Source organism: Physeter macrocephalus, chromosome 5, assembly GCF_002837175.3.
Source record: "Physeter macrocephalus isolate SW-GA chromosome 5, ASM283717v5, whole genome shotgun sequence".
Taxonomy (NCBI): Eukaryota; Metazoa; Chordata; class Mammalia; order Artiodactyla; family Physeteridae; genus Physeter; species Physeter macrocephalus.
In genome coordinates, this window is record NC_041218.1 from 71,558,408 (window position 1) to 71,574,862 (window position 16,455).

General features: G+C 38.9%; 1 protein-coding gene across 6 annotated transcripts in view; it reads left to right on the plus strand.

The window, feature by feature from the left end:
• BZW2 (basic leucine zipper and W2 domains 2) overlaps positions 1–15,604 on the plus strand; it is a 59,460-nt gene extending 43,856 nt beyond the window's left edge. For all 6 annotated transcript variants that reach the window (XM_007121619.4, XM_028490075.2, XM_028490074.2 and 3 more), the window contains 5 exons: positions 3,506–3,676; positions 5,720–5,866; positions 7,009–7,147; positions 14,131–14,253; positions 15,144–15,604. In XM_007121619.4, coding sequence (XP_007121681.1) covers positions 3,506–3,676; positions 5,720–5,866; positions 7,009–7,147; positions 14,131–14,253; positions 15,144–15,172 — 609 coding nt within the window. In that variant the 3' untranslated portion in view covers positions 15,173–15,604. The remainder of the gene's footprint in view (positions 1–3,505; positions 3,677–5,719; positions 5,867–7,008; positions 7,148–14,130; positions 14,254–15,143) is intronic.
• The last annotated feature ends 851 nt before the right edge of the window (positions 15,605–16,455 follow it).

The window sequence follows — 16,455 nt, forward strand, 5'->3', positions numbered from 1 at the left end:
ATCTGACTCATTGTAAACTCTTGTATTTTCAATGACTTAAAATTCCTTTATCTCTTGAGGTTTACCTAAAATAGCCCTATTTGGGTCTTGGAAGTCTTTAGAATATGATAAAGAAGAAAAAGTAAGTCTAGATTCTTTTTTGTTTGTTTGTTTGTTTTTTGTTTTTGCGGTACGCGGGCCTCCCACTGTTGTGGCCTCTCCCGTTGCAGAGCACAGGCTCTGGACGCGCAGGCTCAGCGGCCATGGCTCACGGGCCTAGCGGCTCCGCGGCATGTGGGATCTTCCCGGACCGGGGCACGAACCCGTGTCCCCTGCATCGACAGGCGGACTCTCAACCACTGCGCCACCAGGGAAGCCCAAGTCTAGATTCTTGTTAATTTCTGCCACTGATGATACTTTTCATTTAACTTATATTTATTAAGTGCCTGCTCTGTGCCAGGCACAGTCCTAGAAGCTGTGGAGCCAGTAGAGAAAGGACAGAAAAGTTTCCTGCCTTCATGGAACCTACTGTCTAGCAATGAAGGGTATATAGAAGTCATAGAAGATAAGTGAATAGGTTGCTGATGTGGGTGGAAGTTAATATGAAGGAATATATTCGTGTCCCTGAGTCTGTGGATTAGCTGTATCTTGGCAAGGCCCCAGCCCTTTCATTCTGGATCCCAGGCTGAAGGAGCAGCTCCCATCTGGGCTATTCTGTCCTTATGGCAGAGGACAGGAACACAGGTGACTGAAGGGAGACATTCTGGTGCTTTAAAAGCTCACCTTCTTTCGTCAAAAGAAGTCACTGAGAAGCCTGGCGTGGGGTAGGAAGATTTAGTCCACTCATGGGCTACTTCTCCACCTGTGAAGACAGATACAGCAAGGAGGGTCTTTACTGAATACTTGTTTAAGGGAGATGAGGGGGTGAATTATTAGGAACAAAGATACAATTACAACTTAACCACAAAAGACTCAGTTATTTCTTAAAGCATGGTTCCTTAAAGATGCCAATAGGCAGAGCTTGGTTAATTTAATTAGGTTACTTCATTAAAAATTTTTTAATATATCTCCTTTTTGAAAAACACATATCATTTAACTGTTCTTACTAGTTTTCTTTGTCTACATATGTTTTGAACATGAAAAGCATAGGTAGCAGTTTCTACCAGAAACTCCATGAGGACAGGGTGGCTGTGCCTTAGAACCATGCCTGCCTGATATCATGCCCCCATCACTGGAAAAGGGAACAATGATCAAGACATTGGCTAGAAACTTTTCTGGCAGCTGAAGATATTGAAAGAAATCAAGCAGGCAGCCTGTGCCTTTATGGGGCTTACATTCTGTTTCAGGGGAACAGGCAATAAACTAAATAAACAATTAAAATACGTGGTATAATAAAAAGTGAAAAGTGCGCTGAGGGAAAAACTAAATAGGGAAGCACTGAGGAGTTTTAGTGTGGTATGAGAAGGCCTCTCTGATAAGGTGACATTTGTGTGAAGAAGCGATCTATTTAGATATCTCCAGGAAGAGTATTCCAGGCAAAGGCAACAGAAAATGCAAAGGCTTTGAGGCATGGCATGTTGGGGACAGCAAGAAAGAGAGTATTTAGTAAGAGCAAAAATGTAGGAGATCAGGTCAGAGTCATAGCAGGTCCCCTATCGTCTAAGAACTTTGGCTTTTATTCTGAGTAGATGAGAAGTTTTTTGGAAAAGTCTCTGCAAAATGTGATTTTGGGGTCTTAACAGGATCTCTCTGGCTGTTGCATAGGGAGCAGATTCAGGAGGAAGGGCAGAAGTAGGGAGACCTTAATCTAGGGATGAGATGATAAAGGTTTTTACCTGAGTAGGATTTTTGTAACAAATGCAAACTATGTTCCAAGTTAGTAAAGGTCATGATATGACTTATACTGATTTTAGCTCAGTTTAATCTGAATAATAATTTTCAAGATGTTATGTATCATTCATAAGGACTGTGGTTATAGTTCATAAAAATAAATAAAAAAACCACTAGTAACATGTTTGATGATACCTTACTCTGAACATAACTTTCCATCAGAACTTGCAGTCACATTCTCCCTAAATTGAGTATTGAATGCCGGCACGAGTAACAAAGTAATTATTGCCTTTGGGATCACACAGCTATGCCCTTAAATATTTCTTGCTGCATAACTTGGGTCAAGCTGCTTAGCCTTGTTGAGACTTAGTTTATTTTTGTAGAAAAATTTCTACGTTTTACAATTATGAGTAAAATGCCTACCACCTCTTGATTCATAGAAAAAACTCAAAATTAAACTAGTTCCCTGACCCCCAAATTTGAAAGGCCTCTTGAATGGTAGAATAAATATCAGGGACAACATTTCAGTCAGGTATGAAATGTTTGCTTTAACATGAATGTGTCTTTGATAGCTGCTCCCACCAACTCTGTTCTGACATTTTGAAACTGATGACTCAACAAGGCAAATTATGGGATGGTGGTACAGAGAATATTGAAATTTGAGTCATGACAGAAGCCATCTGGCTATGTCCCTATGCTTGGTGGCAAACTCGTTGCAGATCTTTCTTCTGAGATTTTTATTGGAGCCACATAGCCATTGGCCATCTATATATGCAAATCTAACCATCATAAAAGTTTGACTCTATTTTATAGACTCTGCAGCAGTCTGAAAAATGTGAGAGCTTTGAAAATTGCCTTCCTTTCTTAGTTGGGTGTTGGCGTCACACGGGATAGAACATGACTAAGTGTTCCTGAGACTCTGCCAAGCTGTGTAAGGTGAAATGGAAGTGAGGTGAAAATATGAGAGCAGCCATGGTGTGCTGCTCTTTTAAAAAATTTCCAACAGACTTATGTAATGAATTGAAGAGATAGTAGGGCGGATTTAGATTAGATCTCGCCATGAACTTAATTTAGAGCCACCATCATTAAGAGATACAACAAAAATTCCCTTTAGCTCTGAGCTGTTATTTCAGAATAATAGCAGCATTTTCCTTAATGAAATGCTGAATAGAGGTCCTTGAGATGATAATAGTCAATGTTGTTTTCCTCATATTATCTCAGATCATTTCAGCATTACTAAAACTGGCTTTGGTCTGTTAACTCATAGTTAAGGAAACAGTGTGGTTAATGATTTCAGTTTTTTCTAGTCAGTTTAAAATAATCCCAACGTTATTCAGGGTTATCATCTTATTTGTACTTAATTTAGCAACTTTAGCTCTGTTTTTGTACATGCTACACTTTGATTAAAGTAAAAGAAAAAGTAAGTAGCAGTGCCAAATGAGTGAAACTAGTTTATGTAAGTTGCTTAGCATTTTTTATTCTCTTTCTTTCTCAAATTGCCTAATTTTGGAAGGTACCTTAGCAGATGCTCAAGAAATATATCCGAGATTTATTCTTTTGAAAAACTCAATCCTTCTTCTTTTCTTCCAAATATGAGATATTCTGAGTGCTCTCTTAATATGAAAATGTTGTTCTTTACGCTTGCTGAAATGTGAATGGCATGTTGTATAATAGTCTCTCTTCTTTTCTCTCCCAGGAGCTCTTTCCAGTTAACAGACAGAGCGTGGATCATTTTGCTCAATACTTCACTGATGCAGGTCTTAAGGAGCTCTCCGACTTCCTCCGAGTCCAGCAGTCCCTGGGCACCAGGAAGGAGCTCCAGAAGGAGCTCCAGGAGCGTCTTTCTCAGGAATGCCCGATCAAGGAGGTGGGGACCATGGACTGACATCACTGCAAACCCGTTTAGCGAGAGGGATGATGTAGCCTGTGCAGCCCAAGCTTTACTTCCCTTAAGGAGACCTCCCTTTGTTTATTGCTATGAACTTGAGGCCCTTTTCATACCATTTAAATGAGCTCGATTTCAAAGTATTGATTCAGACTCCTCCAGGATGTTCCAGAAAATAATGAGTATTTCCACACAAGTGACTTATTTACCAGGTTGCTGTGGTTGTCAAAATGTTGCATCTGTTGAATAGATTTACTCTCCACTAGCAGTATACCTCGATTTATGGTGGTTTTCCCATTTTATTGCAGATTACATAATATGGTTAAGGACTGGGTTAATATATATAGGTTTTAATTTTAAGACAAAAAAGGGGTGATTTTGCATTCATATCATGGGTAAAGATCAGTTGGACCAGTGGCTCATTGGATCCCACTCATAATAGTTGCGTATTCACATAACATAAATACTACCTTTTTGTATAGCTCTTTCATACGGCTATGATTGTATCTTTTTTTTCTTTTTTTAAAGTCCTGCCTGAAGAAAACTTCCTATTTGAACTTTAAAGACTTTTACATGATAATTCAAAAATTGCATAAAGAGTCCTTTCCTTTTGCCACTTACTCCCAAGTCCCAAATCCTCCCTCTTCTGCATGCTCACAGCCTTGCAAGGTACCTTTTGCGGTTTAAGACTGGAGAATTCCAGACTGATGCTGTCCAGCAGGTGGAGGTGTTGGTCCTAAGTCTCATGGCATTAAGGTCAGCAATATCTTCAGTCATCTTTCTCCAAGCAAAGAACTTGAACATGATTTAACATGGGGGAAAAAAAAGCAAACCAAATAACACTGCGATACCTTTAGGTGCAGAGATGTCACCTTTCTTTGCAGCTTTCCCCAGTCCAGCTGGGGGACTAGGACTTCCTAGTTCCTTCTGTTCTCAAAGGCTGCTTAACCCACAGCTGACCCCTCTGTACCCCAGGCCAGCAGGAAAAGAAAGCAACATATTTTCATTAAAAAAAAGGAAGGGAGAAAAATAGTTGTACTACTCACAAAGTAGTACACGTGAGATATATTGATATTATGGTTTTTAATCACTTCTGAGGCCCTCACCTCTATTTGTGATTCTATTCAAAAGGAGGAAGATTTTTCCAAACAAGTTTAATATAAGATACACTGTTAGGCAGATTTTATTCCATACGATCAGGTTTTAGGATACATTTGCATATTTAAAAGTAATTCTGAAGGGAAAATAGCCTGCTGAGTGTTGCTGCTTTGATATGTATCACATAAAAAAAAGTCTTTGCACTTTACAGTTTATTTACATGAGGCATGAGGATCATCAAAAGCGATGATTAAAGAATGAATTGCAGGGCTTCCCTGGTGGCGCAGTGGTTGAGAGTCCGCCTGCCGATGCAGGGGACACGGGTTCGTGCCCCGGTCCGGGAAGATCCCGCATGCCGCGGAGCGGCTGGGCCCGTGAGCCATGGCCGCTGAGCCTGCGCGTCCGGAGCCTGTGCTCCACAACGGGAGAGGCCACAACAGTGAGAGGCCCGTGTACCGCAAAAAAAAAAAAAAAAGAATGAATTGCAGAGAATGCCTTGTACAAACCCAAGACATTTTTCAAGAGGTTTGAAGTTAAGGATCGGAAGTAAAAATTCACAACTCTGTTGCCTTCTTCACACTCCAGAAAGTCAAACTGGCTTAAATAATCTTTGCCCTGCTTTACTCAAAGGGCTTCCTGCCTGTAAAAGAATAGCCCCTAAGAAACGATGATTCTCTTTTTTAATTTTCTATTATTCAGCACCTCCTGGCCAGAGATAAGCCTATTAATTTTGGGACTAAAAATAAATCTGCTTTGAGAACAAATCATTGTGTTTTTCCTGCCTCTCGTAACTTGAGAGTATATGCCAGGAAGGGAGGAACTGAGCAGAATATCTGTCTGCCCCTAACCTTTTACTGATCGGGCACAGTGAGAGGGGAACTCCCCATCTGTCTGTTACTCTCTGACTCCTTTTTTTGTGAAATTTAGGTGGTGCTCTATGTTAAAGAAGAAATGAAGAGGAATGATCTTCCAGAAACAGCAGTGATTGGACTGCTGTGGACCTGTATAATGAACGCTGTGGAATGGAACAAGAAGGAAGAGCTCGTTGCCGAGCAGGCCCTCAAGCATCTGAAGGTACAGGGTCCCAACAAGGCACAGTCTCGGCTGCAGGCCAGCTGCAGCTCTTAACAATGTGATAGATGGGTTCTAATCATAATTTGCCCACACTCAGTCCAAACATGTACTTCCTAGTGCTTTTGTTTTCTAATTTGCCAGTACCTAAAATGTTTCAGATGTAAGAGCTTATGAAATACCTAAGGGTAAGTTCTTACTAAAAACAATGTCAGAAAATCCACAGAATAGTCATATTTTCGATATTTAAAGGGAAATATAGTCTAACTATTGGTTCTCTTTCTACATGACAAAAATTCTTAATGAGTATTTTTTAAGTAACCTACAAGCTGACATTAGAATTTGAAAACTGAGTAGTGGTGGAAGAAATCAACTGATTGTGTAAATTGTATATTTTTGTGGGGAGATACATATGTTTTTGCTTTTATTGTCCTCTCCCTATAAAAGTATCCTAAGACAAGTGGAAGACTTAGAGCCTGCCTTCAGAGTTTACACTTGAATTGGGAAGTCAACAGGTACCTAGTTGATACTAGGTAGGATGTAAATTCAGATAACTCTCAGTATTTAGGAGGACAGAGCAGTGAGTAGCCTATGCAGGTTAAGTTGACCAGGGAAGGCTCAGAGGAGGAGTTAAGTGTTGAGCTGAGTAGGTCTTAGAGAAAACAATAGCCAAACATCAACAACTGGAAGCCAAGGTCATTTGGGACGAAGGGAACAGTATGAACAAAACCATAAAGATGACATGGGAGGGGTCTGGGATGTTTAGGAAGGAGACGCCCACTCTTCCAGTGGCAGAGCCACACTTCAGTGATGGAGGGGTCACAGTAGCCCTGGGAACCTTTGGAACTTAGGAACTCTGTCTTATTTTCACAGGACCCATTAGACAGACACAGTAACATAGCAGTTATCTTTAATATAGTCAGCATTTCATATTTGGTTTCTTTTAGTGGGTACAGTGAGAGAAATCTGATAAGGTGCAGGGATAAAAAATTCATTTTGATTGGTCGCAATATTAGAATAAAATAATCCTCAAAGTGAAGATTTTCTAAGCAAACCTCCAGATTATTGTTATGATTCAAGTGGTGTCAGCCCTGCCCTGCACCTCCCACGAGAGTAAATGGTTCTACTCCCCACTTTGGTTCCAGCAATACGCTCCACTCCTGGCTGTGTTCAGCTCCCAAGGGCAGTCAGAGCTGATCCTCCTCCAGAAGGTTCAAGAGTACTGTTATGACAACATCCATTTCATGAAAGCCTTTCAGAAGATCGTGGTTCTTTTTTATAAAGGTGTGTATCCATGTCGTCCTGCCACTATGTTTCTATGTTTTGTTGAAGCTTTCTGAGGGACAGAGTAGGGGTTGAGGCAGAGGGGGATATAGGTTAATGATAGTCTTTGAGTTTTAGTGATGCAGCCATATTATGTAGAGAGAGAAGGTGCAAACACCATAGACATGCATGGCCTCAGGAACCAGCCTGATTAGGCCCCTGTACACTTGTCACTGGTGGAAATTGCTAGGAGACTGGTGATGAACTAATAATTTTGGTGGGGAGGGATGGTGAAAAAGACTGTAATTGCAAAAAATAAGGTCTGTTTTTGAATTGTAAGGATTAGCTATAACAATGATGATTACCAAATGTTTACATACAGTATGTTCCTACCTTTTCAGATGCCATAAAGCTGACTTTAAAATTACTGAAATAATTAGCTTTTCACATTGTAATTTAGTTATTTGGCCCAGCCATTCTTCTGTTTTCCAAGGAAATGGCTATTTTTAGAACTTCACATTTACTGTCTTGTTATTGTATGTATAAGGATGAGGTTGCCATGACAACTGGCACAGCCAGTTTATTAAAAATGAATGCTATTAGGGTTTTTTTTTTTTTAACATCTTTAGCTATTAGGGGTTTTTTTTTGATTGATTTCCTCATCTATTTTATTTATTTCATTTTTTTAACATCTTTATTGGAGTATAACTGTTTTACAATGGTGTGTTAGTTTCTGCTTTATAACAAAGTGAATCAGTTATACATATACACATGTTCCCATATCTCTTCCCTCTTGCATCTCCCTCCCTCCCACCCTCCCTATCCCACCCCTCTAGGTGGTCACAAAGCATGGAGCTGATCTCCCTGTGCTATGCGGCTGCTTCCCAGCTATTAGGGTTTTCACTGATCTCAATCTCTATACCTAGAGTACATGAAAAAAATGATCTTGGACTCTTCTTTGGTCTAGGTTTTTGTAGTTTTGTGAGGCGGGGGGAAAGGAGCACTTAAGAAATGATATGTTTTGAACATTATAAAATGTTTATTAGAAGTTACTGCTATCTTAAATGGCATAACTCAGAAAAGGCTAAAGTATAAATTAATACCAAACAAATGTTTCTTTTCTTTTTGATGTGTTCTTAAATTTGTCTTGAATGACAAGTTGGGCATTTGGAATGTAAAAACTTTACATTACTGATTACTAGCTATTTTTAAAATATTTAATAGCCTTTAATAGCATTTCACAAAGAGTTTTAACTGGCTATCCAGATTCTTCAAATGCATACATCTTGCCCACAAGGGTTTGGGTGATCTTTTGCTTTCTCAGCACTAAGGTATTTGGCACAATTTCCATATCAGTGGGAGACTGTGATACCTGCCAAGTCCCATTTGAAATTCAGTAATAGGTGTTTTTCTGTGGCCAGATCTGAATTGGCCCTCTTGGATGTGGTCATGAGATAGCAATGTCTTAAGTCTAGGTGACCCGTCAGAACCAAACCTGCATGTCCTATGGCCAACCCACCTGTGGTACCCAGGAGCCAAGAAGGAGGAGCAGCACCCCCCGCAGCCAGTGGCCATTCTGTCCACACCAGCCACAGCTGGCCCCATTTTAAACTGGTAGAGAGGCCTGTGGGATAGGTTTCACATTCGCTTCATGAGTGGTCAATATTTTACACTACAGAAAAGCAAACTGTTTATAAACTAGCTGCCTAAACACATAATTTCCTTTCTTGTTGTTTAATAGCCAACCCAACCAAACAGTGTCTTTTACCAAATCCTTGTTTTTAACTGAGACGTAGTTGTTTGAGCCTCATCTGCAGCAATACCTCATTTCATTATTATACTTAATTCAAAACAACAAAAAATAAACGACTTTTTATCAGTAAAGGCATTTAAGTGGCATATAAACTATCAAAATCCTATTCTTCAAATTTCTCATTTTAACCGTTAATGAATGCCAACATCCTTCTCCATTAAACTTTTTATAACAACTACGAACAGCTAGCAAAACTGATTGCTTTATTTCCTATTCTTCAGCCCTGATGCTAATGAACAGTGACCTGAAATTATAAAATAACCAAGCAGTGGGCCCTGAGAAGTAAAAAGAAGAGGCATTAGCTCTTCCTTAGGCCGTTGATTAACTAGGTAGTCAGCTTTTTAAAATAGATTGTTTCAGTTAGTAAGGTCTGTGGCAAGTATGAGCAGGCCCAAGGGAACACCGGAGGATAAGTGTGAATAACAGTTTTATTCTGGCTCAGTTATTTGGAAATGAAATCAGGAAGCTTTTACAAATGGAAACCTAAACTATATCACTGAAAAGTTAAAAGTAAATGTCATTTGCTAGGTAATTTCATAATTTTCCACAAAATTATACATACAGGCTTTTTTTTTCAGTAAGATAATTGCATTTTTTTCTCTTGAGAACATGGAACCCCCAAGGAATGATTGTTCCATACTACTGTTAGGAGAGTTACTGTGTTTACCTTCCTTTTTGAATAGTAGTTTTTTTGTTTTTGTTTTTGTTTTTTGCGGTATGCGGTCCTCTCACTGTTGTGGCCTCTCCCGTTGCGGAGCACAGGCTCCGGACGCGCAGGCTCAGCGGCCATGGCTCACGGGCCCAGCCGCTCCGCGGCATGTGGGATCTTCCCAGACCGGGGCACGAACCCGTGTGCCCTGCATTGGCAGGCGGACTCTCAACCACTGCACCACCAGGGAAGCCCTGAATAGTAGTTTTTACTTTGACCTTATTTCATCCAACAAACACTTGTGCACCTGGAGACATATATTTCATTTGTTTTTATGAGGATTTGGGTGCTCTTGTGTATTTCATATGCCTAGGAAGGCTTGAGGACAGCATGTATTAAAGCACTCCTTTCCCAGTGCTCGTGTGCATGTGACTCACCTGGAGAGGTTGTTAAAACAGATTCCCCAGGGATTCTGATTCAGTGGTTATAGCATTGGGCCCGCAAATTTGCGTTTTAACAAATTTCCAGGTGATGCTGTGACTGTTCATCCGGGACCACTGGTCTAAAGGGTATCGGATGTGAGAAGTGACAAATCCCATGAACTATGGTAACATGGTTAAGATTTATACTTATCATTAATTCCATACACACATATACATTTTACAAATAGCAAATAGTGTCTTGTTTGTTTCTTTTATCTAGTGATGTGGATCCCTTGACATTTTTCTTTCAAGCAGGTTTTCAAAAATGTAATGGAAATCATTTCTTTCCCATTTTAAGTCTCTATTACATACACCTACCTTACTGTATTTCCAGAACTTGAGGATAACGGAAACATGAGGGTATGATTCCTCATGTCCCCTTTGAAAACCTAATTACTTAAATGAATGATATTATTAAAAGATTTTTAGATGTTTTATATAAAAAACAGTGGAATAAAAATGAATAAACTTTAAATAATAATGCTTTTTGGCAATGAAAGGAGAAAGTGGTGATTGGTCACTTAGTGAAGATTTACTTTTTGTACTAAAATCTAGATTTTTATATTTCTAAGGCAGTAGGAAAAATAGTAAATCCATCACTACTTTTTAAATATCACATTATTCACTTTATAAAACAATTTTCTTTCTTCCTGAAGCTAAGTACCATAGTCTCAGCAGGTAGGTCTGAAAAATATATAACTACCTTCTCAAGTACCATTAGTATCTCTTTCATGGCTTTTATTGTTTGCGGATATTTCTTAGGTTAAATTCTGTTCCTCACGCACATTTTTCTAAAAGAAGTTTCTTATTCTTGTTCTAAAAAAAAGGTTATTTGCCTTCTCACCATATAGTGCCAGCTTTCTTAAGGTAAATTATTTTTGACTTGTGTCCCTATGTGACACTGCTAATAAAAAGTACTGAATTTTCTAAGTTCCAAGTGACACAGTTTTCAACTTAAATATTTAAATAACTAACGTTACCTAAAACTTTGCAGTTCTCAAACCACTTTTACAATATTGTCTCTTTGACCCTCATGAAAACCCAAATTTTGAATTATAACTCTACACATTGAGACATATTTAGTTTTTCTCATCAAGTTCATCGATTTGTACATTATACATTTATTGAATGCGAACTAGGTGGCAAGTCTTATGTTATTAAATGCTGGGAATGAGATGATGAACAAAATAGTCCTTAACTTCCTAGATTTCAGAGTGTAGAAGAAAATCAAGAATCATAATCACCCTGTCAGTGGCGAAAATAAGGCTCTTACAGATAGATGCTGATGAGGAGTGAAAGGATGATAGAGGAGGGGCCCCTAACTCAGAGCTGAAGCTAACTTGGAGAAAGAAAAAGGAAGGCTCTCAAGGGACACAAGTATTTCACCAGAGATGATGAAGAAGTTGGCCACATCGACGGGAGAGAAGTGTACTGTAATGTGAGGGGGTTCTGTGCAATTGTAGAATGTCTTCCTTTCTTGCTGTACTTTTACTGATCCTCTGTATTATTAGTATGCATTTTGGGAGATCCCAACGCTTTGTCATTTTCATCTCCCAGTTATAATGAACTCCTCTCCCTACTTTTCCTTAGTGGGAAAAAAAAGTTCTCTCTCTTCTTCATTTGTCAAGGAGTTCCTTCCTTTTTAGATTAGACTTTTCCCTACACAAAAGTTGACTTTCTTTTTGGTGTTCGTGCTTTGCCGCAAAGTCGCCCTGTGTAGGTGCTTATTTCCCTTCTTTATAATTTCATTCCCCTGGGACTAGAAATTTGGTCTCGCAGCAGGTGTTTATTACTAAATTAGCTTCTTCTAAGAACTCAGCTCTGCACAGTTTTGTCTGATTTTCAGTGGATGAGAAGACATCCTATAAGTTATACCTGTCATGTACTGTCCTTTTCACAAGCACGGTCACTGACAAGGATTCTAGTAGTTGCATGGCCTCTTTCGGCCTCTGTGGGGCAATAAAACTCTCAACCTTCAGAGAATGAGCTCTCAACCTTCAGAAGGAAAACCTGAGACAAAGAGTATCGCTAAACTACACTCTCCGTTCCCTTTCCAACCTGTACATTGTGTCATAACATGATTCATTAAGGCGAGGAGAAAAAAGAATTTCTCTTTACATGTTTAATTCTATGTTTTGTTTTATAATATTAACAATAGCAGTTATATAGTACATGCATATAATTTATAAAACAAAAAATACATATGTTGTGTGTACACGCTTAAAATTGTCTTACTGATAGGGGAGCATGATCAAAACAGTTTGGAAATTATTGGTCTAAATCACACGCATTTTAAAGGTGTCATAAAAACAAATTATATAAAAGGGACTTTAAAAATCCATGTTTGAGGGCTTCCCTGGTGGCGCAGTGGTTGAGAATCTGCCTGCTAATGCAGGAGACACGGGTTCGAGCCCTGGTTTGCAAAGATCCCACATGCTGCGGAGCAACTGGGCCCGTGAGCCACAACTACTGAGCCTGCGCGTCTGGAGCCTGTGCTCCGCGCAGCAAGAGAGGCCACGACAGTGAGAGGCCCGCGCACCGTGATGAAGAGTAGCCCCCGCTCGCCGCACTAGAGAAAGCCCTTGCACAGAAACGAAGACCCAACACACCCATAAATAAATAAATAGATAAATTTTTTAAAAATTTTAAATAAAATCTGTGTTTGAGCTAATTAGCATTCCTGAAAGGTTTCTGCAAAGCCATCTTACCCAGTAACAGGTCACTTCGTTGAGCTGTAAAGCATCTGCTCCTCATTGGTATGAAAACTGGACTTTGATGGCAAGAGGTAGGAGAATCCTTTCATCATTGTGAGTGGGGAGTGTGGAGCTGGAAGCACAAGAAACTAAAAGACTAGAAGCTAAGGGTCATTCCTTAGGGCTCCTGATTATAATTTTTATGTCTAGTCCTTATATATGAATAAATCCAGACTTCCTTCTTCCTTTGCAAAATGTAGTGTATTTAATGACCAAAATAAAACAAACTTTATATTTTCTAAATCCAGTCATGGGTATTTTTCGTCCATTTGACCTCTTCAATTGACTCCAAGAGCCAATTACTGATTTTAAAAAAACAAAGTTTTTGTTATGAAAAGATCACTGAGGTTTTGAATGAAACCAGTATCAAATCATTTCTCTTGTTTTCATAAGTTAAAGGTATATTTTAACTGCAAAAACATCATTAGAATGACTTATCAGCATTTGCAATGGATTGGGCAGGCGTTGGGGACAATAATAAATCCTTTTTATCTGTTTTCCATCTCATTTCCCACACCAAAATCCCAAAAGATAACCCATTAGAACATTGGCAAAGTCTGTAGGCTATTTTTTTCATATTCCCCTTTCTATTCTTAACATTAAATATCCTAAATTAATGGTAACTTGAGGGTATCAAGGCATATTTGTGGAATTTAGTGTTCTAGGTAATAGTTAATAGATAACACTTCTTGTTTCTCTCCTAACAGTGTACAAGGAAAACATTACTCATGTGATTTAGATATTGTGCTGTGGGAAAGTAAATTTAGGACTTAGCGATAGAGTAATGTAGAACCTTGGATTATGTGTGTATTGGTCCCATGGTACACCCAGGAAGCTCATCATTATATTTAATTATTAACATTGTTATTGCATCCTGTCTACATTTTTTTCATTTGCTTTTTTTTTCCCTCCTAAAGTAAATACCCTTAAAAGACCAGTCATTTGTGGTTGCTGCTTAATCAAGATGTGTTTGCAGTTGGTGGCAGGACACAGAGTGTTCTGAAATGCTGGAATTGATGATTCATTGGCAAAATTACAAAATAACCTAGTTTCCTACCAGCAAATTAGCACTGTGAGATCTTCAAGTCCCATCACCATCACTACCCTAACTACTAAAATACACAGGGCACTGTGCTATATGGAAATAAGCTTGGTTCTTGTCTTCTGCTAAGTTTCAATACGAATTTCTTTTATAAAAGAGCTTTAATATTTGAAGTGATTGCTTTCTATTAAACTATAAGACATGAAGTTGCTTTAAAACATGACATGTATGTAGTAACTTTGAAACCTTTGATTTGAAATTGCAGCTGACGTGCTGAGTGAAGAAGCAATATTGAAATGGTACAAAGAAGCCCATGTTGCCAAAGGCAAAAGTGTTTTTCTTGACCAGATGAAGAAATTTGTTGAGTGGTTACAAAACGCAGAAGAAGGTATGATTCCATTAAACAACTCTGGTGACCATTTAGCAAATCCTTTCTCACTGTAATTCAAAATAGCTCCCTGGGCTTCCCTGGTTGCGCGTCCGCCTGCCGATGCAGGGGAACCAGGTTCGCGCCCCGGTCTGGGAGGATCCCACATGCCGCGGAGCGGCTGGGCCCGTGAGCCATGACCGCTGAGCCTGCGCGTCCAGAGCCTGTCCTCCGCAACGGGAGAGGCCACAGCAGAGGGAGGCCCGCATACCACAAAAAAAAAAAAAAAAAAAAAATAGCTCCCCCCTCCACAGATTTTTCTTGCCTTCCTAAAACTAAAGTTCTGAGGTGTGTTCCATATCAGACATTTTGTCCGCCTCTTAGCCTTCCTTTCTGAATCAAGGCAATGAAAATTTCTGCAAGATAAACAAAACAAAACCAAAACCTCTTAAATTGTTCCTAATTTAAGGGACAAAGAGGAAGAAATAATCAGCAGCTGTGAAAGGACAAAAAATACATTTGGCTTAATCACATTTATGGGATTATATCGATTTTTATAGCACCTTTACCAGTTGACTGGTGTTTAAAATGGCAATACAGGTTGGAAGAACAATAATGATGAGACTTAATCCAACTAAGCATGAAAAGTTGCAGATCCAGAAAAATATAGTTTTAGTCACCAATAATATTTCTGAGCATGCTGCATTTTTAGAAAGGTAATTTTGTTTAAAAGCAAAAAGGAGCAAAAGTTTGCTGCCTGCCCTCATATATGACTCTCTTACCTAGTAAATGGATCCCTAGGCAAAATGTCTTTTTTAGTGGGGGAGGGAGATAGAGTAGAAACTCTTTCATGACCTATTTAAAGGTGTCTCAGAAGAAATGACCTGACTTTTCTCTTTCTTCTCTCCTAGAATCTGAATCTGAAGGTGAAGAAAATTAGATGGCTCAAGAAGCACAATACCTAGGTCACCACACAACACTCTTACTGGGAATGCTGAACCATCTGAGAAGAGAAACTTGGCTTCTGTTTTCACAAAGGGAAAAAAAAATAGGATAGGCTTCCCTTGTGCAGAGGGGGAAATGGTTTTTGTTTTTGTTTTGTTTTTAAATGGAGCCCTGAGGCATCAGCTATTATACTTGGGACTCTACCTCTCACTCACTATATGCTAACTTAAAGCCATTCAACAGGGAGTCCAGTAGGTGTCTGAAATGAAATACTCCACAGACTCCCCTTTTTTAGCTGTATTTTTCAGGTACTGTGTGGTGAATGCCCCACTGGTGTCTATTACAGGGCCACTTTGGTAGTTGTGTATCTGCTCGTGTATGTGATTTGACAAACCAGTTTTTTAAAATAAATGGCTTTTTAAAAATCTGGGCTTATATTTTCAGAGCTTTTATTTCTTTACTGTCCTGACTTCTTACACAGATGACATTTCAGTGTTAGGCTTTTTTTCCCATCCAAAATGCTGAATTGTTCTCGTCTATGAAAACACTTCTGTTCCTTTTATCATCGAAACTAATACACTTCACTTATCTTTGTAGTGAAATAGAAATCAACCCCAAAATACAGGCACATAGCAGTAATAACAAGAAGTGATATTATTAATAATTATTATTATCTATATATGAGAATGTCATTTTCATTACACAGGAAATAATAAGGACAGAATAACTGCAGCCAAGAATGACTGGAAGTCATAGGATAAAGAGCTTTAAAAATATTAACTCATCTACCCCAATATGGTACACTGCCCTGGAGATGAAAACCACATGGTACTAAACAAAGACAATTCTAGAATGCATTGCGTTTATAGCATAGTCCCTTGAGGAAACCGAAAGGCGGGGTATCTGATTTCTTCCATCAGTTCATGGCAAGCCTCCATCATCTACCTACCCTTCCACCTATCTAAAAATTAGAACTATGAAGTTAAACGGTAGTCACGTTATAGAGTGCACATGTAATGTTTTTATTTGAAGTGAAAAAAATGAGTAATTTTCATTGAAAACAAAGTTGGCAAACTAATTTGACAAGTGCTGACTGCCAATTAGGATACGTGACAGGCACACTCTGTAAATTAAGTTCAATCTTCATCTCCGATGTTTTGACGAATATCTTTAAAGATAAAATAATGCAAATTACATTCAATTTGTAATAAAAATTTTATATGTCACCTTTTATGTATTTTATATTTAATTTTATGTCAGTATGTCCCCCTTCATTTT